General features: G+C 40.1%; 1 protein-coding gene across 1 annotated transcript in view; it reads left to right on the top strand.

Annotated features, from left to right (window-relative positions):
* Positions 1 to 3,753: 3,753 nt before the first annotated feature.
* The window catches only part of Tmem161b (transmembrane protein 161B), an 82,013-nt gene continuing 59,951 nt past the window's right edge, over positions 3,754 to 25,815 (top strand). The window contains exon 1 of the mRNA XM_038322352.1: positions 3,754 to 3,875. Coding sequence (XP_038178280.1) covers positions 3,873 to 3,875 — 3 coding nt within the window. The 5' untranslated portion in view covers positions 3,754 to 3,872. The remainder of the gene's footprint in view (positions 3,876 to 25,815) is intronic.

Below are 25,815 nucleotides of genomic sequence, written 5' to 3'. Positions count from 1 at the left end.
AAATGTATAACTGGTAAACCTTTTTCGTTCTTCTGTAGGCTGCCACTTTGAGGCTACATAGAAGCTTTTTAGTTTTATGAGGTCCTATTGTTTTCTTGTGGGCTTTTTGGCTGTTGCTGTGGTTTGGTGGCATTGTTTGTCCTTTTTGCCTTTGCTTTTTATTATTTTTCTCTTTCTTCTTTCTTTCTTTCTTTCTTTCTTTCTTTCTTTCTTTCTTTCTTTCTTTCTTTCCTTTGTTCTCTTAGCTTTTTTTGTTGAAAACAAGAGAGAAAGAACTTGAAGATGGGCGGGTAGCTGATGGGGATGATCGGGAGGACCGGGGGGAGGAGGAAAGAGAAGGTTTCACACATGATATAAAGATCCCATTATGGGAAGGTATCTTAGGCAGTAAAATGTTTGCTATTTATGTGTGAAGGCAGAGTTTGATCCTAGAACCTATACTTAAGTCAAAAACGAAGCCCCAAAACAAAACAAATCCAAGCACACACAAACAACCCAAAAACCCAAGGCAAAGTTGCTATTGGTTTCTGGCCAGCCAGCCTGACCAACCTAGCAAGTTCCTGACCAAAGAGAGACACCACAAGTCAAAGAGCATGGTGGGCAGCTCTCGAGGAAGGATGCTCAGGTTTGTCTTTGCCCCGCCCACCCCAGATCCCATGAAAATATGCACTATACAACTACAAATTCTGAGTTATCATTCCACTCCTTAAGTTCTAAAATCAACTACAGAAAGCAACATGGACATAAAAGATCACAGGAATGCTACTGAATTACTAAAGGACTGCAGTACATTTTTATTTTTGAGACTGTTTCATGCAGCCCAGGCTGGCCCTGGACCCGATTTTCCAGTCTACTCTCTAACTGCTGGTTTAACTTCTGAAGAACTTTTCTCCCAAATTAGGAAGGTAAAAGTAATATAAGTTTTTTTCTTTTCTCTTTTTGGTTTTTCGAGACAGGGTTTCTTGGTGTAGGTTTGGTGTCTCTCCTCAAACTAGCTCTTGTAGACCAGGCTGGCCTCAAACTCACTGAGATCCTCCTGCCTCTGCCTCTCAAGTGCTGGGAGGCATATGCCACCACTACCCGGCAAATTTTTTCCTTACATAATTTTTTCAAAAATTTCCTTATTATAGAAAGGTTTACAAAATCCATGCTGAGAATTAATGAATGCGTTCTGAATTATATTTTTCTGAGTATAGGATCTTTTTTCAGTTCAAAGCAATTATACTGAACAAAATTTTTGCGTTCTTTACTTTGGATGTTGTAACAAAACTATCACAAACTGTGTGATTAAAAGCACAAAATCGGTTCTGATAGTGATCAAAGGTGGATTTGAAGGGGCCCTCTTCATGGAGTAGATGATTTCCTGCTCCGTTCTCACAGGGTGCTGACTAAAAGGGAAACAGCTCTTTTTTCTCTGACAAAGGCACCAAACAGATCGCAGAGCTTCCACACTCATGAACCCTCCTCTAGCTTAAAGACAGCTGTTTTCCACTGTTGAGACTAGTGGCTTTTTAGAACAATTACATAATCTTCCATTAACTGTACATGGCAGACTATGACCAATATTTTACTGTTATTGGAACACATTTGTGCCTACTATTGCCTATAAAGAATTTTAAGTACACGTTTACTACAGAACCAAAAGCCCAAAAAACAAGGACCACAAAACCACAAATCACAAAGGAATATAACCACAGAATAAAGCACATAATCACATTTAGTAATGAGAAAACAATGGAACTTTTTAAAGAGGTGAAACAAATCTATACATTTTGTAAAAGATGGGGATTGGACTTTGAAAAAGTGATAGATTTTAGTAACTGGAAGAGTTTCAGATCAGAGTGGGCACTGATAACTTTCTGTTGATATTTACAAATATTTTATATCAATTCTCAAAGAAGACATTTTTAAGTTTTCACAAATCCCAAGTGGTAACTGCCAAGACTTTTCTGAGATTGTACCCATGACTTCTTTGCCAAAAAGATCTTTAAATTGTTATCATAACATCTCCCCTCCCCTTTCATAATTCCCTGTATCTGAATCTTTATCAAAGATCTCTACCGAATTAAGAAATGGAAAGTGGTAAATTCATTTTTTTAAGAACAAAAATAGATAGGTGATAGGTAGAAAATACTGTTTTATAGAATAAAACGACTTTATGCAGCTATAATGTAAACATACACAAACTAATCTTTAAAGTATTGCTTAATAATTTTGTAATTTTGTAACAGAGATAATCATGTGACATTAAAGGATTTTAACCAAGGATTGGCAATCAATGTGCCATGCAGAAAAGAAAGAGTATAGGCTATGACAGTCTATTCAAAGTGATGATAGCAAAAATTGGATGATTTCTTTTCTTGTTTTTACTCTGGGAGGAATGGATTCGACCTTGTTAATAATTCCCATCTTACTGTCATATAGGAGGAGATGTTTTGTGAACCTCCATAAAGCTTCCAGGTTTAGGACAGCTACAAGACCCACAGTGTCATAAATGAAAGAGTAAGACTTCAGAGAATGTGATGTCAACGACAGGCTGAGGGCCACTCTCCTCCACCTTTTCTTCCTCAACTGCTTCCCCCAGATACCCCAGCAGACAGCCCAATCCCTCTTTACCACACTCAACCATCTGCAGTTGGCCCGGGGCGTATTTACAACCTTTTCTCTGGAGAGCAGAAACAGAACCCTTGGGAGGCGGGGTAGTTCTGGATTGATCATCACCAGAAATCTATTTCACAAACTACTCTGGAGTTGCAGCAGCTTGTGACATTTCTTATCCTTTCTCTATCACCCCGACCCTGACCCAATTGAAAACTAACAAGGTATAAATTTTATCTCCTGTACCCTTTCAAATAGCCCCATTTAATTTCTTTAGGTGGCTCAGAACTGATTCCTAGGCCCTTGGGACATTTACAGGTTGAACAACGTTACTTCTAGGTACTCTGTCAGGACGAAAATCCCATTATGGTGATATCTCATGGATAAGGGTTAATGTAGGCAAAGTTTCGATAAGGCTTCTCAAACTGTCGGATAAATTTCTGAATCAAAGATGCTCTGTGTAGTTATTTCAAACTTGCCTCCAAGGTTAATTCTCATCACTATAAATACAGAGTTCGCTAGTACATATTGTTTTGTGTCACCCCCCCCCCCCATGTATGTATGATAATTTCACTCTTTTCCGTGTTATAATGTCTTTCCTGTTCATATTGGAATTAAGTAGGTAGGACGTGTCCACATTGAACTTTCTTCTTGGTTCTGCTCTTGGTAGATATCCACTGGCTTCAGTTGGCCCCTGTGGAGAGCAAAGAACTTATAAAGGTCAAATTCCATTGCCCTATGAGAAGTTGGGAGGACGTGGCTTTTTATCCAAGACTCCAAGGTACCGCGTAAGAAAAACCGAAAGACAGAAAGGACGCTGGCTGAGCTGGACGATTTCTGAGCTACCTAGGAACGAACACAGCCGTGGGTCACGCTTTATCCTCACCCAGCCGAGAAGGTGCGAGGTTTGCTCCCACCCAGCGGGATCCCGGGTTCGGGGGAGAGCACCCAGCCCACCTAGGAACCCGCCCACCTACCTGGGCGCCTGCGCCCCCGCGCTCTCAAGGTCAGCCCCGCCCCCCCCCGCCCCAGCCCGGCCCCTGCGGAAGTCGCTTTAGAGGACGCCTGGCGTCGCCTCCTCTCTGCGTGGCGTGGGGTCGCTGGCGGTCAGGAGAGGGAGGAACTTCCTGTCCCGCGCGGGCAGGACTTCCGGCAGAGCCGGAAGACCTTTTCCCTCGCGGTTTGGAGAGATCCGTTCGGCAGACCCTGGACGGGGAGATTCAGGACGCTGCGGGCCGCTCTCGAGTGTCGGTCTCACGACCTATCCCGGAGTTATGGTGAGTCCTCCTGTGAGGACCAGAGTGACGGCCGTCGGGAGGAAAGGGCGGGGAGGTCAGTCCGTGAAAGAGCCGGTTGATGCCGCTGCGCTGAATTGAACCTGCGGGAGCGTTGGGGTGAACGGCGGGACCCCCACCTGCCCGGAGTGCGCGCGGCCACGGCGGGGACCTGTAGGGTCGCGGGAGGGGCGGGTCTGTCGGAGTGCCCTGTCTAGGTAGCCCGCATCGCTCGTGGCCTGTGGCACCAGGTGGCCCCCAGATGACCTTGCTCAGCTCCTCACCTGTCCCTGTCACCTTTATCACCTTTCCCGCTGCGGGCTTGTGGCCAAGATTTTAAGAATATAGAAGTACCTTTTGAACACTGACTGTATCTTTCTTGGAGACAAGCAACGCTAGGCACGTAAGATAAAATTGGCTTTTCTTAAAACTCTACTATTTCAGAACTGGAAATAATGTCATTTCTAAAAAGAACATATCCAAGTTGAGTATCAACAGATTAACGGAAGGAAAATTTGTAAAGGTATTGTTTTGAGAAAAGAGCAATTGCAGCAGAAAGAATAGCTCCAGCCATAATATTTGCAAGTGTCTTAAAGGTTAGGTGAAAAGGATTTCGTAGAGAGCCTGGTGTGGGAAGATAAGGTGGAAAGGAGTATGGTGGGCAGTAAGCAGAGGGTGTTTTACTGTGAGGTCAGCCATCCTGAGAGTTCCTGAGCTATTTTAGGCTGAAAGCAGGATAAAGTTTAGGGACCTAGAAAGGAAATTTTCATCAACTTTAGTTAAGAAGCAGTGGGTGTTGACTGATAACACAGTTCGGAAGTTAACTTATGAAATGAACAATGGAATTTTGACAGGCCTGGGTTTTGCTTTCTAGGAAAATGGGAAGAGGGCAAGTGGTTGTGTAGGGAACGTGATCGCAGTAAACTATATTCTGGAACATAAGAGGATTTTAAAAGCAGACTCGATGTTTCCAAGATCACAGGGTTCTAGGAAAGTTGAACAGACAACTGACATGAAAGATTTCAAACCCTCATCCGCAGACACTTCCATGTTTGATTCTTGCTTCATTTGGCCATGTCACCTTCTATGTCCAACAGACTGTCCTCTAATTCAGAGATATCTCTGCCACTACTTCCTGAGTGTTGGGATCAAAGGCAAGTGCCACCACTCCCAGTTTGGCCATGTCTGTTTTTCAGAGTCAAATATTGCCAGTTTTAGCTGTTGTGTGTGATGATTTTAGAAGGACTTTCAAACTTTCTTGAGAATAAAATCTCATCTGGTTCCTGTTGCACTCTACCAGTTGACTTACATTTCTTTTAGATTTTTTTTAAAAAAATGTTTTGTACCTCTGCATATTATGACTTAAATTCCTTAAGAGAGTTCTGTTTTCATTTGGCATAGTGAAATTAGAGAGGGACCATTAGAACTGGAAGGAATCAAAATCTAGCCAAACTTCACACCACTTCAAATTTTTCAGAAGGAAGAATGCAGAGTCTACAAACAGGCAGTGATATACTTGAGGTGATGTCTAATGAACTGGGTCTCAGTTTCTTAAATGTAAAGTGAGTTTTTGACTTATTAATCTAGGCAATATCAATAAGATTTTCAGTACGTTCTAGTCACAGAGAAGTTGGATCAGAATGTGTTCCCTGCATTCTGAGATCTGTAAAACTACTCTGCCATCTCCAAAGAAGTAGGTATATTTCCAGCTAATCTCACGGTGATTTTCACAATGTCAGGCTGGGTAGTTAAATGTCTTCATTGTGACATTGACCTTGTTTTTGAGTTGTTTGACTGAAGTTGTTCACAGCTATAGAATTGATTATGTTTGTGTATATAATTATAGTCAATGCTTGGAATCCTGAGAATTGAATTTAGTGAGGATGGACTGAATTAAGGATGTAGCTTAATTGAATTAGCAGTTTCTTTTAAATTGCTAACCATACAGGGAGCACCTTCCATGAACTCTGAAGACCCAGAGTCTTCCCATTAATTATGTGATTTTGGTAAGATTCCTCGGCTCTGTAATAAGTTCTAGATTCCTGGGACTGGAGAGATGGCTCAGTGGTTAAGAGCACTGGCAGCCCTTCCAGAGGACCTGGGTACAATTCCTAGCACCCACATGGCAGCTCACAACTGTAATTTCTGTTTCAGAGGATCTAACACCCTCACACAGACATACATGCAAGCAAAACGTCAAGGTATATAAAATACAAGTAAAATACTTAAAAATAATTTTTAAAAAAGAATAAGTTCTAGATTCTTGAAAAAAGGAATAGATTAGTCTTTGAGTCATCTGATTTTTACATTCAAAGATTTAGTACTTTGTTTCATAATATATAGATATTTCTGATTAAGATTTGTTTTCCTTGTTTTTTTTTTTAAACCTTATTTTTTTTTTTTTTTTTTTTTTTTTTTTTTTTTTTGGTTTTTCGAGACAGGGTTTCTCTGTGGCTTTGGAGCCTGTCCTGGAACTAGCTCTTGTAGACCAGGCTGGTCTCGAACTCACAGAGATCCGCCTGCCTCTGCCTCCCGAGTGCTGGGATTAAAGGCGTGCGCCACCGCCGCCCGGCTTCATTCTCTTTTCTTTAAAAAAATATTTTTATATATGATGTGGGTGGTCTTAAAACCTTTGTCCTTATATTTGGCTTTCAGTTTGTGAAAATAGTCTATAGAAAATTTATTAAAGGTATACTAATTCTTTTATACTCTCTGTCATGATAGAAATTGTATTCATGCTGATTTCTGAGAGAACAGTAAAGTAGAGCTAGCATGTTGAATTGTGCATGTTCCCTGGCTTGTTTAGTCCATGTAGCACTGTATAGTTATTAGCTGCTGTTAGCTAGCTATGGAGATGGAAAGCTTTGCTATAGTCAGTTGGTGAGGACCTATTGGTGGACAGAGATAATGTGCTGTGCTACACGTTAGGAGAGAAATACATACAGCACAGATCAATGAATTGAGTCTAAATGGGGGGAGTCATAGAATAGGTGGCTTCTAATGAAACTCGAAAGTGTTAGGATACTTTTACTTAAGAATGTCTGGGCATGGTGGTGCATCCCTTTAATCCCAGTTTGGCACCTGTGAGTTGGTGGCCAGCCTAGTATACAGTGAATTCCATGCTACGCAGGTCTATGTGGTAAGATTCAACCTCAAAACAAACAAATAACAACAACAACAACAAAAAAAACCCAAACCAATGATTCTTAGTAAAAATGTATATTTGGACCACATATATAGTGAAATTTCAGAGTAGTGAAATTTCAGAGTCTGCTTGCTTGTTTGTTCTTTGAAACATGTTCTTACTCAATAGCTCAGGCTGACCTTCAATACCCTACTATCCCAAGTGCTGGGCTTATTGTATGAGCTATCACTCCCAACTCAGAATTTTATTTCTAATAAATTCTGTAATTAAGTCTTAAACAAGGAGTCTTCAAGCCATACATAGTGGAAAATGGGATGTATTCATTAGAAGTTCTTATGCCTTTGAATGAAAATCAGACATGCAATTTGAAAGACAGATTCTAAGGATGTTTTAGCATTAAACATGCAGTGCCAGAGATTTAAGTTTCTTCAGAAGTTTTCTGACTCCCTTTTACTGAGATTCTTATTTTTTTTTCCATTCAAAAATTTACACTTCCTCCCCTCCTCCCATTCCCCTCCTGCTCCCCCACTCCTCCTCCTCCCTTTCCCTCCCTCCTTAAGAGAGGACAGGGAATCCTGCCCTGTGGGAAGTCCAAGTCCCTCCTCCCCTACATCTAGGCCTAGGAAGCTTTGCATCCAAATAGACTAGGGTCCCAAAAAGCCAGAACATGCAGTAGAAACAAGTCCCAGTGCCTTATCAATGGCTTCTCAGTCAGCCCCCATTTTCAGCCACATTCAGAGAGTCTGGTTTGATCGCATGCTCATTTAGTCCTGGTCCAGCTGGATTTGGTGAGCTCCCATTAGAACAGGCACACTGTCTCAATGGAAGAATGGATAAAGAAAGTGTGGGATATATACACATTAGAGTACTACTCAGTAGTAAAAAAAATAATGACATCTTGAATTTTGCATGCAAATGGATGGAAATAGAAAACACTATCCTGAGTGAGATAACCCAGACCCAAAAAGATGAATATGGTATGTACTCACTCATTAATGGACTCTAGCCATAAACAAAGGACATTAAGCCTATAGTTTGCAAGCCTAGAGAAGCCAAATAACAAGGTGAACCCAAAGAAAAACATGTATAGATCCTCCTGGAAATTGGAAGCAGACAAGATTGCCAGGCAAAAGTTGGGAGCATGGGGGTGGGGCTAGAGGTTGGGGTGGGAATGAGGGAAGGGGAGAGAGAGAGAGAGAGAGAGAGAGAGAGAGAGAGAGGAGAAAGGAAAGACAAGAGAGCTTGGGGGAGTGGGAAGGTGGAGATGGAAGAAGGGCGGATATAGGAGCAGGAAAGAAGATATCTATATTAAGGGAGCCATTTCAGAGGGGATCCCAGGTGTTCACGGGATGTCCCCAGCTAGGTCCTTGGGCAGCAGAGGAGAGGGTGCCTGAACTGGCCTTGCCCCACAATCACACTGATGATCATCTCGAATATCACCATAGACTCTTCATTCGGCGATGAATGGAGATAGAGACAGAGACCCACATCGGAGCAAGGACTGCGCTCCCAAGGTCCAGTTGAAGAGCAGAAGGAGGAGGGAGAAGATGAGCAAGGAAGTCAGGACCGGGAGGGGTTGGTGCACCCACTGAGACAGTGTGCCTGAGATTCTTCCTTGCTCTTTTTGTCCTTCAAGAGGCCTAGTGGATGCTTGTATTGAGACTTGTTATTTCCCCGGTTAGAATTTGGTTAATTCAGCTTTTTCCATGAGCACCTTTGTAGAAATAACCCTAAAACCTAAACTACTTTTCTCTCTTTATATACCACTTGTTTTATTCTCTTCTCCATCGCTAATAATATGGCATCACAGATTGTGTAAATTCTTGAGAAATGGGTTTTGTGGTTCACAGTCTTGGGCCAAGGTTGATGGACCTCATCTAGTGATGACTTTGCTGGCAGTAGTGGGGTGTGTCAGGTAACCATGTGGCAAGAGATGGGCGAGAGGGGTGTGTGTTTGTGAACGCATGCATCCTCTCCTTTCCTTCTTTTCTTGATTTAATATAGGGACTCTATTGGGATGACCTTAACTATTTGTAATCACATCTCAATGACAATACTCTGAAACATGAGTTCTGTTAAGCTTCTACCCTCTTAATACAATGGAAGCTAAACTCTAGCGTGAATTTTAGAGAGGACAAACCATTCTTTACCATCTGCTCTGGATTTAAAGTAAAACAACAGTTTTCAAGTCCTTGTGAAGTGACTCTGAATCCATATGTGAGTGTTCTGAACCAATGTCCATCCTCTGCAAGAGCAACAAAGTGCTCTTAACTTCTGAGCCATCTCCAGCCCCTTGAAGCTTTTGTTTTTTAACCCAATTAATTTTTAATTAACTGATTATTTTTTATTTATGTTAGTGTTCTTCCTCCATGTATGTGTATGCAGTGCCTGCAGAGGCCGTAGGAGAAGGTCAGATTCCCTGGAACTGGAGTTACAAGTGGTTGTTAGTAGTCACAGCTTCTGGGAATTGAATGAGGGTCCCCTGGAAAAATAGCACTGTCCTTAACAACTAAGCCACCTCTCTGGCCCTGAAAGGTATTTTTAAAAGAGGAGCTTCAGATTAGCTTAGTGTGCCTAAGTTTCTGTTGTTTTACATGTCCTTCCCATTATCTATAGCTTTCAACATTGTGGTATATCTCCTCATTGTCTTAAAAATAGTATATTTTTACTCATTAATTTCATACAACAGATTTGATCATATTTACCCCTTCTCCCTAGCTCCCTAGCTCTTGTTCAGATTGACCTCCACCTCCCTATTTGCTAATTCCATGTTTTTCTCTCTTTTTTAAACCCACAAGTAGAGTCTTATTTTTGCTGTCCAGCTGCTTTCAGGTGTGGGTGCTGCCATGGGGTGTAACTGACCCATCCTTTTTTAAAAAATAAAATTCTTGTCCGGTGGTGGTAGCCCACGCCTTTTATATTAGCTAGCACTTGGGAGCCAGAGGCAGGTGGATTTCTGTGAGTTCACAACCAGCCCGGTCTACAGAGTGAGTTTCAGGGTAGGCTCCAAAGCTACAGAGAAACCATGTCTCAAAAAACCAAAAAAAAAAAAAAAAAAAGTACTTTTGGAGATAGGTTCTGGCTGTATAGCCTACACTGGTTTTGAACTTGTTATCCTCCTGTCTCAGTTTCCACTGTGCTTTGATTGTAGGCATGTATCATTGTGCCCATCTCAGAATGGTATATTTCGTACAATTGATATGTTATTATCACCCCAAGTCTATTTCTGTATTAGGAATCCTTTTTTAAAAAACATGTTTGCTTATGTGCACTTCCACCATAGCGTGCATATGGCGGTCAAAGGGCAGCTAGTGGGAGCTGATTTTCTTCTTCCACCACATGGATTCAGGGGATAGAACTCAGTTTATCAGGTTTGATTGCAGTGACAAGCACCTTTGTCTACTGAGCCATGTCACCAGGCCAGGACTCATTTTTAATATACTTTTTGTGGGTTTGGATGAATTGATCATTCTCTGTCTCTATTACTATTATGTAAGATTATTTTAACTCCCCTGGAAGTCTCTATGCTTTACTAATTTATACTTCTTCTTTCCCTTTCTCTGGCAACCCCTGATCTGTAATCAAGACTTTCCAGAACGTTGTATAATTGGTTCCCATAAATAACCCTTGCTTCTGCTCTGTAATAACTGTTTAAGGTTTCCCCATGTCTTTGTGTCTTGATAGTTTTCTTTTTCTTTTCCTACTGTTTCTTCTATCCCTCTCTTTTCTTTATTCTAAGACAGACCCAGGGCTTGTACTTGCCAGTCAAGCACTCTGCCATCATGGTACGTGAATTTCAGGAGTGTGTTATGTGTCAAAAACTTTTCCTGGGGAAACACAAGTCTACTCATCCCAGATAGGGAGCCGATGACAGACCTAAGTAAAGATATTACCAAAGTCCAACTTCGTGAGTTCTCTTGGGGTTACTTATGGAATATGGGTGTGGGCTTGCTCACGGGAGCAGAAATGACTCTTAAGACAGTTGTCTCACCAGGTCCCTCCCCCAGCATAGATGGCAGTCCACAAAGTTGGGAATTTGGAGCACTCTTCACAACTTGCAGACAGCTCAGCAGGTTGGAGAGTGTCTGTTCCAGGTGCCTCAGTTGGTCTAAACCTCTTCGAGGCAGTGTGGCAGGCGTCTGTTTCTTCAGGCAGCTGTTGTGGGCTCAAGTCTTTGCAGCTTGGCTAGTCTGAGTCTTCTTTGAAGCCTGGCTTCCTTCTGTGTGAGGGGGACACTTCAGCTTTATTGCCTACTCTGCCCTGGGGAGGCCTGGTGAATCTGGTCAGTTCCAGGGCTTTCTAAAGCTATTTTGAGTTGTTCCCCTTTGTGTTTGAAAGCTTCTTCCCTAAAGAATGTAATGTTTCAGTATCTGAGGAAACTTTTACCCAACAGGGTAGACTACTGTGCTCAGATTGACTAAATTATTTTTAAATACTTTTGTTGTTTTGGTTTTGAAATTTATGTTTCTGGGTGGTTTGCCTGCATGCATACATGTGTACCTCATGCATGCCTGATGACTGTGAAGGTTGGAAGAGGGCCTAAGATTCCCCAGACTAGGGTCACAGACAGCTGGGTCTGCGCTATGGGTGCTGGGAATCAAACCATGGTCCTCTGGGGCGCAGTTCTTGCTCTCCACCACTGATCCATGTCTCCAGTCCCCTCCTCAACTAATTTTTTCTCTAATGAATGGACTTGGCCTTATTGTTAGGTCTAGAGAATCTGTGCCATACCCAAGGTCAACAAGTTGTCTTCTCTGTTGTCCTAATAGGGACTCCTAAGTTTTGTGTTTTACACCTATGATGTTTCAAATAAATTTTTCTAAGAGAGTAAGCGTATGTCTAGTTTCATTTTCTAATGTGAATAGTTGTTCTAACATCATTTTTTTTTAAAAGACTGACTTTTCTTTTTTGTTTTTCTGATACTCTTCACTATAAAAGTTCAGTCAAGTAAATTTTTGTAGGCCTATATCTGGTCTTCATATCCTATTGTGTTAATTTGTCTTTTTGTCAGCACTGCACTTTTTTTTGAGTACTACAGCATTATAATAAGACTTGAAATCTATTAATGTCATTCTTCCAACTTCTTTTTTCTTCAGTATTTTCTTTTCTGTCCTAGCTCTTTTGCCTGTCTTTATAAATTTTGGAATTAGTTTTTTAGTTTATTGAATAATTTTCCATAATTTTGGAGATTTATTATTTTTAATTATTTTTGTCTGGATATGTGTGCTCGAGCGCAGGTGCCCAAGGAGACTGGACGCTTTAGATCCCTTCGTAGAAAGTTACAGGCCTGTGGTCTGTCTGCAGTGAATACTAGAAACCACACTGTGGTTCTCTGCAAGAGCGGTGCATATTCTTAGCTACAGAGCCATCTCTCCAGCCCTTTTTCCCATGACTTTGCTTGGTCATAAGTTGGTGTGGATCATGCTGAAGAGGATTCATGTCATGACAATGTTTAGTCTTACCTGGCCATTTATTTTGCTCTCTGCTTTGGTCATCTATCTTTTAGTTTTCCTTATCAGATCTTGCTCATTTTTTATCTTTCTGTTTTTAGGGCAGGGAGGGTCTCATACCATAGTCCTTGCTGGCTTGATGCTTCTTAATGGAGACCAGATTAATGTCCAGTTTGTGGTGATTCCTTTCCAATTTCTCTCAAATTGGGATTGGTGTGTGTCTGGCTTATCTTCTTAGACACATAAATCTACTTTGTATGGAATACTGATATAAAATGCTGTTGTTGTTTTGTTCGATGCTGAAGAATAAGCCTAAGACTTTAATAGTATGCAGGTGCTCTACCACTGTGATGTATCTTCAGCCAAACAGATAGTTTTAAAGGCAAGGTCTTGGTCTATGCTGGTGTGATGTCCTGATTTTTGTATGTTAGATTGTATTCTGAAACCTTGCTATTATTGTTGGGTCCACAGTGTGCCACGAAGTACTCTGCTTCATTCAAGTTCTGAGAAAAATATACCTCAGACGCCAGTAATCTCAGTTGTACCTTCACAACACTTAAACTGAAAGAGTAATTTAAAGTAGATGGGATATCATCTGGCATAAAGTGTAAGGTTTGGGGAAAAGGGAGAGCAATTTCAGTTTTTACTAAAAAAATTAACCTTAATTGTGGTAGGAAGGCCCCCTCTCTGTAGGTGAAGTGTTCCACAGGAAGGAGAAAACAAGGTGATCACTAGCCTGAGTGTGCTGGTTCCCTGCTGGGTGATCTTGACTTCACTTCCTGCCCCTTCCTTCTCTGCACAGCTAGACTGCAGCTAGAACCGCAAGTCAAGCCCTGGCTTCCCCAGTTACCTTTGTCAGGCTATCACAGCAGCGGGAAGAAAACTAAGAGTCCATAAAGTCAAAGACTTTCAAAGCACTACAGGTGATCAAAATTGAGTTTTACTTTTCATCAGTAACTGTAATAGCTAAGTGTATTTAGCAGTTGGAATTTATCAGGTATTCTAAAAGTGAACTTCACTGAAATCCCTATGAAGTATGTAAGTTCTGGGATTTTATGTTCTTTTAAATTCCATTTTATAGACTAGGGCACAACAAAATTAGAAGAACTTGTCCAAAGAAATAGATAGCAGTGACAGAATTTGACTTATACGCCTGCTTTCCTGTTGCACTGTGCTACTTAGCCAGGCTGGTTATTGTTTAATTTGATAACTTTTAGCTTATAAAAGAACTAGATTTCAAACGTTTAATCCAATGTTAAAGATTAAAAACCATTTTCTTATAGAAATAATATTATAATATGAAATAATCAGATTATTTTTGTTAGTCCTGTTGGTTCAAACTTAAAGTCCTAGCTGCTCTAGAGACTGAGGCAAGAGGCTCACAGATTCAAGCTAGCCTGGACTATAGAGTGTGAGGCCAGCCTGGACAATGTACTCTACTCAGTTTCCAAGTAGGCTGGACATAGATAACTCAGTGGTAGAGTACTTGCCTAGCGCAGAATGTGTAAGACCCTAAATTCAGGCCCTATTGTTATCATTCATGATGCACATGACCCCAGGCTGGTCCCACAAGGGGTGGCAGTGGGCTGGTCCCTGGGTGGATGGGATACAGATAGATGGGCCATGCAGAGAGAACTTGGGTATAAAGTTTATTTGAGTGGCGGGGAGGGGGGAAGAAGAAGAGAGAGGGAGAAAGAGAAGAAAGAAGGGGATAGGGGAGAAGAGAGCGAGGCAGAAGCTGCCTCTCTAGAAGAAGGACAGAATGGTGGGAGATCCACTTGCCTGGCTGGAGCGGGGAGATTGGGAGTGGACGGAGCTTGTCTCTTAAAGGGACAAGGTACCCAGGTGACAGGCCAGGCCAGCAGATTTACTTTTATAACTTCTATAACCACAAAAAAGAAAGAAAAAAGAAAAAGAAAGAAAAACAAAGTAGTAATTTTTATAGCTGTTATATACTTACTTTGGAAAATCTTCCCAAGTCTAGTTGATACCTAATAAAACAAATAGTATTACAGGAATTAGTCATTACTGTTTGGCATAGTATGCCATTTCTAAGGCAAGTGCTCAACTTCTTTCACTGCTACAGTGAGTCACAGTGTAGATTCCTTAGTGCCTCCTTGCCTTAAATGTATCCAGGGAAGAGATTCCTTTATACCAGAGAATTTCATTTAAGTCTGGGCATGGCGTGAAGTAAGGGTGGTGAGTGAAGAGATGGAGATGTGAAGCCCTGAACTGGAATTCCTTCATTACTGTAGGCTTGCTTTATCACACTCGTCCCAAGCCTGTGGCATCCTGCTTTTTCCCCTTGTCTCCAGCAGTTGTCTCCCTCCCCTCCCATGCACTTGTAAGGACTGAAACAGCTGTGAAATCTCTAATCTTCCCTTCTATATGGTCAGCTGACACAAAGACCATCTCTCCATGTTACTTCTCACCACCACTAATGCTAATCAGTAATCAGCACAGAGATCTTTCTTCAGAGGAAAAATGGGACTTTTGATGAGATACTGTCTTTTCGTTTATGCTCAACTTTGTATTTGAGTTACAAGAGAAATCACATTTTAAAAATCTGTCATATTTTATATAAATTTACAACTGTTGGTTTATATTTATAGTTACTCTGCCGTACATGTCACAGGATCAAACGCCTGCTGAATGGCAGTGATAGTATCTTTGCAGCAAGTTCTTGGCTGCAGAGGCTTGGATGGTGAAGAGGTGGTTAATGTGGATGGGCACTGGGAAAGAATTTGGAAACCCTTACCAGTGCAGACACCAAACATGTCACGAGGAACCTTTAGCAGATTCTGTTTTAGGTATATTTCATTGTAGGTTGCCAACAGTTGACGCCTGCCGTGAATACTTAGCACTGTAAGGTTTTAGTTTTACTATGTTTGAAATGCTAAGGGAAGGGTTTGACTACTAAGATACAACCCTGTGTTTACCTTTTAAAGCAAACTTCACATTTTTATCTCTTTAATAATCCCAGTTATCTGAATTATCTGCTTGTCCTCCACACTGTGCCGTGCTCAACTGGTGTTTGTAATCTTTATTTGATTGCTGGCTCTAATGCCACGATCTACTTTTGAAAAGCAAGGTCACCTTCTGTTTTCTGCTTTCTTTTTTTTTTTTTTGAAGGAAAGTCACACTGGGAGATTTTTTTTTTCCACCGAAGCCAAAACTCCATTAGCTTGTCATATTTAAATATTTTTATCAATACAAAGACTTGAACCATATTTATGATGATAAGTAATTAATTACAAATGGTTCATATTCTTCAATCTTGTGGGAATGTCTGTGTAAGTGTTCTGTCACTAGAACTATTCATTTCTGTTTAGCCTTGTTCAAAAAGAAAACGAATTTCTTATCTTAAAGGAATTGCTTTATGGTTTTTGCCACCGTTTCTTGCTAATGACTAGACTAGTATGGGACTTACTCTGTCCTTCCTGCTGCCTCGAGCTCTTGATCGCTCTACCACAGCCCTCCAGGAGCTGGGATTACAGGTGTATGCTACCATGTCCATCTAAGTTTTTAATTTATTGTGGTTAAAATTTATATCATATTTTTTAAGACAAAAAATGTAGAAGACTTGGGAACTAAATTTTGGAAGTAATTGTCAGCATGTTTTTCTGATCATTAAAAACACAGAAAAAAAACCTGAAACATTTCACTATACTGTAGATTATGACCTTAATTTTAAGACATTTATTTTTTTAGGATTGAAACTATTTTCTAGTATAATTTCAGCTAATTTTATTGGGTGCTTGCATTTTATTTTTATAATTTATCCATTAATCATTTTTCTAGAAGTGTTTGTGATCTTCTTAGTTCTTATGTTCTCTATGCCTCTCTCTCCAATGTGGACTTCAGGCTGTCCTGGAACTTAACTCTGTAGACCAAGATGGCCTTGAACACACTGTCCTGATTAACATCTCCCAAGTGCTGAGATTACAAATATGTGCAGCGTACCCTCAAATATGAAATTTTATTTCATTTTTTCCCAGTGCTATGTGATATTGCCAACTATTTTCTCTTCATACCCACTGATTAGAGAAAATCTTGTACCATTAAAACAAATAAACAAAAAAACCCAAGTCATTTAAAGAGAGAATTGACTAAGTTTCTGCAATGGATTTCAAAAATAAAATAAAACTTTAGGCTTTCATAAGTCATAAGTCTCTGTAGCTCAACTCTTGGTTTCCTTTTAAGCTTCTTATAAATTGTAGCTTATTCAGTCCTTCTAAGGAAAAGATAATTATGTATTACCACTAGCTGAAAATCTAACGTTTAATACTTCTAAGTGCTAGATGTGTATTAAGTTAAAATTGCTACAGTCATAAACAGTAAGAATTGCTTGGGATCTGAGAGATCATTTGCCTCTTATTTTAGAGATAAGAAATAAGTCTGGGAGAGAAAACATTTCTAATTGTTGTGTAGCTAGTGACAGAACTACTTGTACAGTGTGTTTTACTTAATTTGTTAAAATATTCACAATAGTTAATTTTGGGATATATGTTTAAATTTTCTTGGCTTTTCTATTTATCAACTGAATTTCTTAATTTAAGTTTGTTTTAGAAACTATAAGTGCACTTAACATAGTTGTGATATACATGGTGTGTAAATGAAATAACCATTACGCTATATTGAGGTGATCATCACACACCTTGTCTTTATTTTGTGGTATGAAAACTACAAGGATAACCTCCCGAGGTTGCAGTGGGGTGAAAGAGATGAGGGTAGTACAGTTTTAGTTGGGAAGCTCTTTCCATCAGTGGTCAGCAGACACAGCTAAGCATGCCAGGTGGCAGTTTGGAGATATACTTACTAGTTTAAGGTAGAAAAGGGAAAATTATAGAAGGTTTCAGAGGATCTGAATGTTAAAGACTGAGTTGGAATTGTTTAGAACAAGATGGTTTCTAAAAATCAAATATCTTTTGTTTTTGCGAATAGCTTCATTAAGTTTAGACACAGAGACTTATTCTCTGCCATGTCAGAAAATATTCTCCCAGTTAAGGGAAGTGGGAGGACTTAGGATGTCTTTTTCCACTGGGCCTTTTGTTGTTACTTTTAAGTACGATGATGGGACATTTATTCATGTCTTGGCTAGAGATGAAGTGTCTTAAGTGGCATCTTCTGAGATACTTGGTTCTTTATCACTGTTTTAATGTACTGGGTGGGTTTGGGTATCAACTTGACACAGGCTAGAGTCATCAGAGGAAGGAGCCTCAGCTGAGGAAATGCCTCCTTGAGACCCAGTTGTAAGGTATTTTCTTATTTAGTGATCAGTGGGCTGGTGGTCCTGGGTTCTATTAGAAGGTGGGGTGGGTTGAGTAAGCAGGCCATGGGAAGCAAGCCAGTAAGCATCTCCCTTCCGTGGCCTCAGATCCTGCTGTTTCTGCCCTGACTTCCTTCAGTGATGAGCAGCAGTGATGAAGTGTACGTCCTTTCCTCCCCAGCTTGCTTTTGACCATGGTGTTTTGTTAAAGCAATAGAAACATTAACCAGGGCAGTAGTAAGTATTGCTTTCTATGAGGTATTGCATAATTTATTCAACCACTGTAACTGAACAAATATCCTTCAAAATAAATATGCCAGAATAGTTTGTAAATTGTATTTACTTAGCTTGCCATCTATTCTTGTAAAACAGTATCTTTAACTTTGCTGTCCTTCTTACTCTGTTTTTTATCAGTTATATTGAACAAATGTCTTCCGTTATTTCTTAATTTAGTCAATTCTTATATATGTCTTTATTAGCATCTTTATCAAAAAGTCTGGAATTGCTAGTTTTTAATAAGCTGTCATAAAATGCATTATGCTGCATTATAGGTTTTTATTACCTTGTATTTTGGCATTTTTTGAAAATGTATGCTTTTTAAACATCAGTTTTATTATTTTTTAAAATATTCGTTATTATTTTAAAATTATGTTTTGTCTGTGTCTGTGTATGGGTATGTTCCCATAAGTTCAGGCTCTTAAAGAGGCCAAAAGTGCTGGACCCCTTTGGAGCTGGATTGCAGTGTGAGCTGTCCTTTGGGAACTGAATTTAGGTCCTCTACTGGAGCAGTGTACACTTTTTGTTTTCTTTTGTTCCTCTTAAGATAGGATCTCTGTGTGGCCCTGGGTGTTCTGGCATTCGGAGATTTGTCTGCCTCTACCTCCTATGGTAGAGCTATGGAATTAAAGGCGTGTGCTCTTAATTGCTAAGCCATCACTCCAATCCAGAACTTCAGTTTAAAAATGTTAGCTTTTTTCCCCCTGAGTTAGAAAATAATAAAATGTATACGTTTTTATTTTAAAGAAATTAAAAAGCATTTTGTTAATGGAATGTTGATACTGGCAAACTAAAAAATTCTGTAAACAGTTTGGTTTATCTTTTGAGCTCAAGTCCTAGTTGATATATATGCTTCTATTTGTAGGAATAAATTGAACAATATCAAATGACTGTTTTATAGGTGAAGATAGTTAACTGTCAGCTATTTGATATGAATCAATATTATATATCAAATGTCAAACTTATTCTTAAGCTGCTGTTCTTTTTATCATTAAAGAAAAGGCAGTATTTGGGGGGAGACATGTGTGTTCCTGAGGTCAAAGGATAATCTTGTTTATTTTATCCCCTCCCCACTCCTGCCTTCCCCCTTGCTCCTCCTCCTCCCCCTCTTCTCTTCCCTCTTATTGGTGTGACTGTTCTTTAAGAACATCTCAAATGCTGTCTGGTGTTTTATTTGGCTATTGATAAGCTATTTCATATTATGGTGTTTAATTCTCATAACATTTAAAGGTTCAAAATCCTGACCATTCATTTTTCTCATAGTATACCTAAGCTGGCCTGTAGTCACTTAGGCAGACTTAAGGTCTCTTGGTATTGAGTCATCCATTTAATACCCGTTTTTGTTTTTGACTCAAATTCTTATAACATGTAGATGTTCCACCCTTTTATAGTTTATATTCTCTGCCCATTCTGATTCGTGGGAGCTAATTTGAAAACTTCAAAAAAAAAAAATCTGAATTTTCAAAAATAACTACATGGTACCAGCAAAGTATCTAGAATCTCGACCTCATTTATTTTTAAGATATATTAGTTTTGTTTACAGAGTAACCCATCAAGTTTAAAACAGGCATTAAAAAATAGATGAATCAGGAAGTTACATATAAAAGATGTAATGTTGTTTTGTAGAGAATTTCCCTAGTTTACACAAGACCCTGGGTTCAATCCCCAGCACAACATGAAATAAAAGATCTTTTAAATTATGAGGGAAAGGAAGTATAATGGAGAAAATGCGTCTTTTTAGGATTATTATAAAAGGTTTTGGCCTATTTGAACTAATGCCTTTGCTTGTTGAAAATCGATCTTTTTTCATATGATATAGCTTGTTTATTTTCCCCTCCCTCTGCACCTCCCAATCCCTCCCCACCTCCCCTTCTCTCCCTATTAATTTCTTTTCTCTTTCTCATTAGGTAAAAACAGGCTTCTAGGAGATAAGAACCAAACAAGACAAAATAAAATAAGAAAACAAAAACAATTGAGCCGGGACAAGGCAACCCAACAGAAGGAAAAAAACCCCAAAAGTAGGCACAAGAATCAGAGACCAACTTGTTCTAATACCCATGAGTCCCATAAAAAATACTAAGAGTAAACGGAGACAGCTTGTTTGTTTTCCAGCCTCTCAGACCCAGACAATCACAGAGAAACTATATTAATTACAACACTGCTTAGCCAATAGCTTAGGAGTATTTCTGGTTAACTCTTATATCTTAAATTAATTCATTTCTATTAATCTGTATATTGCCATGATGTTGTGGCCTACCAGCAAGGTGAGCCTCTTCTTTGACAACTACATGGCATCTCCTTGACTCTACCTACTCTCTATATATCTCTGTTCAGATTTTCCGCTTGGCTTTATTCTGTCCTGTCATAGGCTGAAGCAGCTTCTTTACTAACCAATCCACAACATAGAGAGGAGAATCTCACATCAACTAAGCTTACACACACACACACACACACACACACACACACACACACACACATATACAGAGGACCTGGTGTAGGCTCCCTTCTTGCTGCTTTACTCTGAGTTCATATGAGCTTTGCTTAGTTGATTCAGAGGGCCTTGTTTTCCTGGTGTCACCCGTTTGCTCTGGTTTAAATTCTTTCTGCTTCCTCTTCTGCAGGGTTTCCTGAGTTCTGAAGGAAGGGATCTGAATAGATCCGCCCCCCCCCCCATGTGTGTAATATCTGGCTATGGGCTTCTATATTTGTTCCAATTTGCTTCAGGAGGAAGCTTCTCTAATGATGGTTGAATAAGGCACTGATCTGTGAGTTTAGTAGAATATCATTAAGAATCATTTTATTGTTACTTTTTAAAAAGTGTTGTTTTTTTTTGTTTTGTTTTGTTTTGTTTTTTTGTCTTCCCGAGATCCATAGTATTTGGTTTTACCTTAGGTCTCTGAGCTATCTAGTGTCTGGTTCTTGGTCATTCAAACAGTGTTTGTTGGATATGGGTTCCATCTCGTTAAGGGACCTCAAGTCAAGTCAGACACTGGTTGGCTATTCCCTCAAGTTCTGTGCCACTGTTACCTTAACATGTCTGCAGACAAGACAAATTTAGGTCCTGATTTCTCTATGTTCTGGCAATGGGGCTCCTCAGTGAGTTTGCAGAGAAGAACCCTTTTTCTTAGCTACAGCCTGGAGTGTTTGAGGATTTCCATGAGACCCACTTGGCCAACAACAAAATCGAATGCAACCAGTCCCAGTACTAGTAGTAGTATGCCTGTGTTGTGAGACCCCCAAATAAGACCACCACAAAGCCGGTATCTGATGCAAACACAAAGGAGTTTAATTGATAACAAGCCTGAGCTTGGTCCACTGTCCAACACTCCGGTGCAGCGGGTGAAGGGGAGTGGTCCTGAGCATTTACAAATTAGGGTTTATATAGGGAAAAGCTACAAGTGGATCACAGCCCTGTCAGAGGGTTTTGGGGTAGCTGACATTTAACTTGATTGGTTATAGTGAGGCAAGGTACAGAATTGAAGAGTAAAGTAGTTAAAAATACATCAAGCATGGTTGAGGCATGTAGTTAGTAGCTGCCATTAGCCATGTCATTAGTGGCTATCATCAATCTTACCCTCATAAGTCATACCCAGGGTGGAGTTCCACTCGTTTCTGAAATTTGGGGGAACTTGGGATCATAGAGAGGGCATAAAATGGGTGGTTAATAGTTTTGTTCAAATTTGACCCTCACAGTAGACTTGCTTGGTGACAAGGGATGGCCAGTAGGGACTCCATCACCCTCCTCCATTATTAGGAAACCTCATTAGGATCCCCTTCATGTATTTTAGGGAATTTCCACTATGTACCTCAAACATGCCTTAATTCTAGCTGTGTTGGAGACCAACTTGGACAGGATCCCACTTACCAGGGTAGGGGATGGGGATTAGAAAAATCAGTCAAGAGAATGAGGACAGGAGTGAAAGTAACAAGCAGAAACGTAGGATAGTATGGGAGTTCCAGTGAATACTGAAACCACCTGCGTTTAGTTCCCATTTGCTTAAAATACCCCCACCCTAAAAGGTATAAGATAAAAAAACTGTATTAGCATGATACAAAGAAATGAACAGACCAGTTGAAGGTTGTGGGCTACATTCTTAGTTAAACATTCTGTTGCTACAACAAGACAAGTAATACTCATATCCTAGATCAAAACATTCTGTAGGCAAACCACTCCTTGGATGGAATCTGTTGTTATCTCCCTAAGGGAGTAGGAACTTAGTTGGATCTTTAGACTTTTGTTTGAAGTAGAAACAGATCTACTTTTCAATACCTGAAATCAAGGTCTAGATATTAGCCACACCTGTTGACAATAGCCTTGAGAAAGCAGAACTCTGATCTAAATCAAGGTAGGGCCTTTGTTTAAGATAGAAACAGACTATAACCTTGAAGGGAACAGAAGTAAGTTCCCACTCTCTGACCTTAGGGTGGAAATAGGCACATTTTTGGGCCTCCACATAACTGTCTCTCCCCCACATTCTCTTCCTCAACCCTATTTCCCTTCCCCATCCCCACCTGGTCCTCCATTAGCATCTCGCCATGCCCCCAGTCTACTCCTATTTCCTCTTTTCAGGGAGATCCACGTATCCCCTTTAGTTCCTGCCTCCATGCTTAACCTCTGGGTCTAAAGATTGTAGGTTGCTTATCATTTATTTAATGACTGATATCCACATATAAGTGAATACATAACAAACATATTTACCTTTCTGGATCTGGGCTACCTCATTCGGAATGATTTATTTCTAGTTCCATTCATTTGCCTGCAAATTGTCTGATATAATTTTTTTTTAAAACATCTCCATTGTGTAAATGTACCACATATTTAGATTGCTTCCAATCTCTGGCTGTTATGACTAGAGCAGCAATTGTTGTGTTCTTTTAAAAATGCTACGGAGTCCCAGGCGGCAGCTGTAGGCAAGCAGCAAGTGCTATAAAGTCCCAAATGGTGGTAGCAGGCCATGTGGCGGCAGACAGCGGGCCCTGCAAGCAGCCAGTCCCAGGCAGAGAAGGCTGCCAGTCTTAGAGCGGTGGCCTGAGCAGTGGTGGCGGCCCATGTGGTGGCAGGCAGTGGGCTCTGGGAGCAGCCAGTCCCAAGTGGAGACGGCTGTGCTATGAAGTCCCAGAGCAGTGGCCCGAGTGGTGGTGGCGGGCCATGTGGCGGCAGACAGCAGGCTCTGGGAGCAGCCAGTCCTAGGCAGAGACAGCTGCTGGTCCCGGTCCCGGTCAGGGAGACACATGGCAGGCAGGCAGAAGACAGAGACATGGGTAGACATGACTTAGAGTGAGGTTGAATATATATTCAGGGGGGTTATGAAGGAGAAGGGGGGGGAAGCAGAGACGTGGGGAGAGAGGCAGAAGCGAAGCTGCCTCTCGGAGAGGAAGATGGAAAAAAGAGTGAGCTCAGGCCAGAAGCTGACGATCAGCCTGCCTCAGCAGATGGGGAGGGAATGGGCGTGGCTTGTCTCTTAAAGGGACAGGGACCAAAACCATTACAGCTGGTATGAGCTGTCATTTGTGTTATTGTGTTGATCATAGCCATTCTGACAAGTGTAAGATGTAATCTCAAAGTAGTTTTGATTTCCTTTTCCTTGATTGCTAAGGATGTTGAACATTTAAGTGTTTTTTCACTAATTTCAGATTCCTCTAATGAGAATTCTTTGTTTAGATCTATACACCATTTTAAATTGTGTTGTTTTTTTGATGTCAAGCTTCTTGAGTTCTTTATATATTTTAGATATTAGCCCTCTATCAGATGTGGATTGGTTAAAAAGTCTTTTCACATTCTGTAGGCTGTTGCTTTGTCTGGATGATGGTGTCCTTTGCCTTACAGAAGCTTTTTAATTTCATGAGGTCCTATTTATTGTCGGTCTTGGTGCCTTTGTTAACAGAAAGTCTTCCTTTGTGCCACTCTGTTCAGAACTAGTCTCCACTTTCTCTTCTGTCGGAGTCAGTGTACCTGGTTTGACATTGAGATTGTTTGATCCATTTGGAACTGTGTTATGTGTGGGAATTTGTGCAAACAATTAGCCTTCCAATTTGACCAACACCTTTTTTTGAAGATTCTGTCTTTTCCAGTGTGTATTTCTGGTTCCTTTATTAAAAATTAGGTATCAGTAGGTATGTTTGTGTTTATATCTGAGACCTCAGTTTGAGTCCATTGATCAGTGTGTCAATTTTTAATGCTGTTACTGTTTTTGTTACTATAGCTTGCTAATATAATTTGAGATCAATAATGGTTAGACCTCTCATTGTTCTTTATTTTATTGCTCAGGATTGTTTTGGCTGTCCTGGGTGTTTTGTTTTTCCATATGAAGTTGAGAACTTCCCTTTCAAAATCTGTGAAGAATTATGTAGGAATTTTGATGGGGATTGCATTGAATCTGTAGATGCTTTTGGTAGGATGGTCATTTTTACTATGTTAATCCTACTAATCCATGATCACAGGAGATCTTTCCATCTTCTTATATCTTCAATTTCTTTGTCCGATGTCCTAAATATTTTATTAGTCTGGGTCTCTTTATTGGGAAATTGAGACCATTGATATTGAGAAGTATCACTGACCAATGGTTGATTCCTGTTGTGTGGAGTGGTGGTGGTGGTGTGTGTGGTGTGATATTTCCCTTTTGATTTTACTGGTGTGCAATTATTTATTCCATGTGTTTTCATAGTTCTAGTTAACCTCTTTTGGTTGGAATGTTCTTTCATCACTCTGTGGGGCTGGATTTGTAGATAGATACTGCTTAAATTTGACTTTATCATGGAATATCTTATCTTCATCTATGGTGATTGAAAGTTTTGCTGGGTATAGTTAGTCGTCTGGGCTGGCATCTGTGCTCTTTCAGAGTCTGCAGCTCATCTTGCTTTTAGACTGTCTACTGAGAAGTCAGATATAATGTAATTCTGATAGCTTTGCCTTTATATGCTATTTGATCTTTTCCCATTGGAGGTTTTAATATTCTTTGTTCTGTACATTTAATGTTTTGATTATTATGTGCCAAAGTGACTTTTTCTTTCTGGTCCAATCTATTTTGTGTTCTGTATGCTTCGTGTACCTTTAGATTAGAAAAGTATTATTCTGTGATTTTGATAAACATTTTCTAGATCTTTGAACTGGGTTACTCTTCCTTCCTCTATTTGTATTATCTTAGGTTTTTTTCATAGTGTCCCTGGTTTCCTGGATGTTTTGTGTCAGGAGTTTCTTGGATTTAACATTTTATTTGACTGATGATCCTCTTTTAGCATATCTTCAATGTGTGAGAGTCTCCCTTTCGTCTCTTGTATTCTGTTCATGAAGCTTGCCTCTAGTTCCTGTTTCAGTTCCTAAACTTTTCATTCCCAGATGTCCCTTAGTGTGTGTTTTCTTTATTGATTCTCTGTCTTCAGGTCATTGACAGTTTTATTCATCTCCTTACACTGTTTCTTTTCCTGTTGTCTTTTCCTGGATTTCTTTAAAGGATTTATTAACTTCTTCTGGACCTCTATAATATTCTTATAGGTGGTTTTAAGGTTTATTTCTTGTGCTTTAGCTATGTTGGAACATTCAGGGCCTGCTGTGGTAAAATAGCTGGGTTCTAGAAGGGACATATTGCTCTGGCTGTGTTTTTTTTTATTGTGATTTTTAACACTGGTGTCTAGGCATCTGGGATTGGGTTGATTATAGGCATAGGTGCTGATTTCTGTATTTGGCTTTGTTGGGTGGGTGTTTTTTTCCTTGGTTTCTGCTCTTCTCTAAATTTTTTTGGGGGTGTCATACCTATGTGTTCCTGTTAGGAAATTTTCTGTGAATTTGATGTTTGTGGCCACTGG

This window comes from Arvicola amphibius, chromosome 3 (assembly GCF_903992535.2).
Source record: "Arvicola amphibius chromosome 3, mArvAmp1.2, whole genome shotgun sequence".
In the NCBI taxonomy this organism is placed as follows: domain Eukaryota; kingdom Metazoa; phylum Chordata; class Mammalia; order Rodentia; family Cricetidae; genus Arvicola; species Arvicola amphibius.
This window is presented reverse-complemented; position numbering and strand designations above follow the sequence as displayed.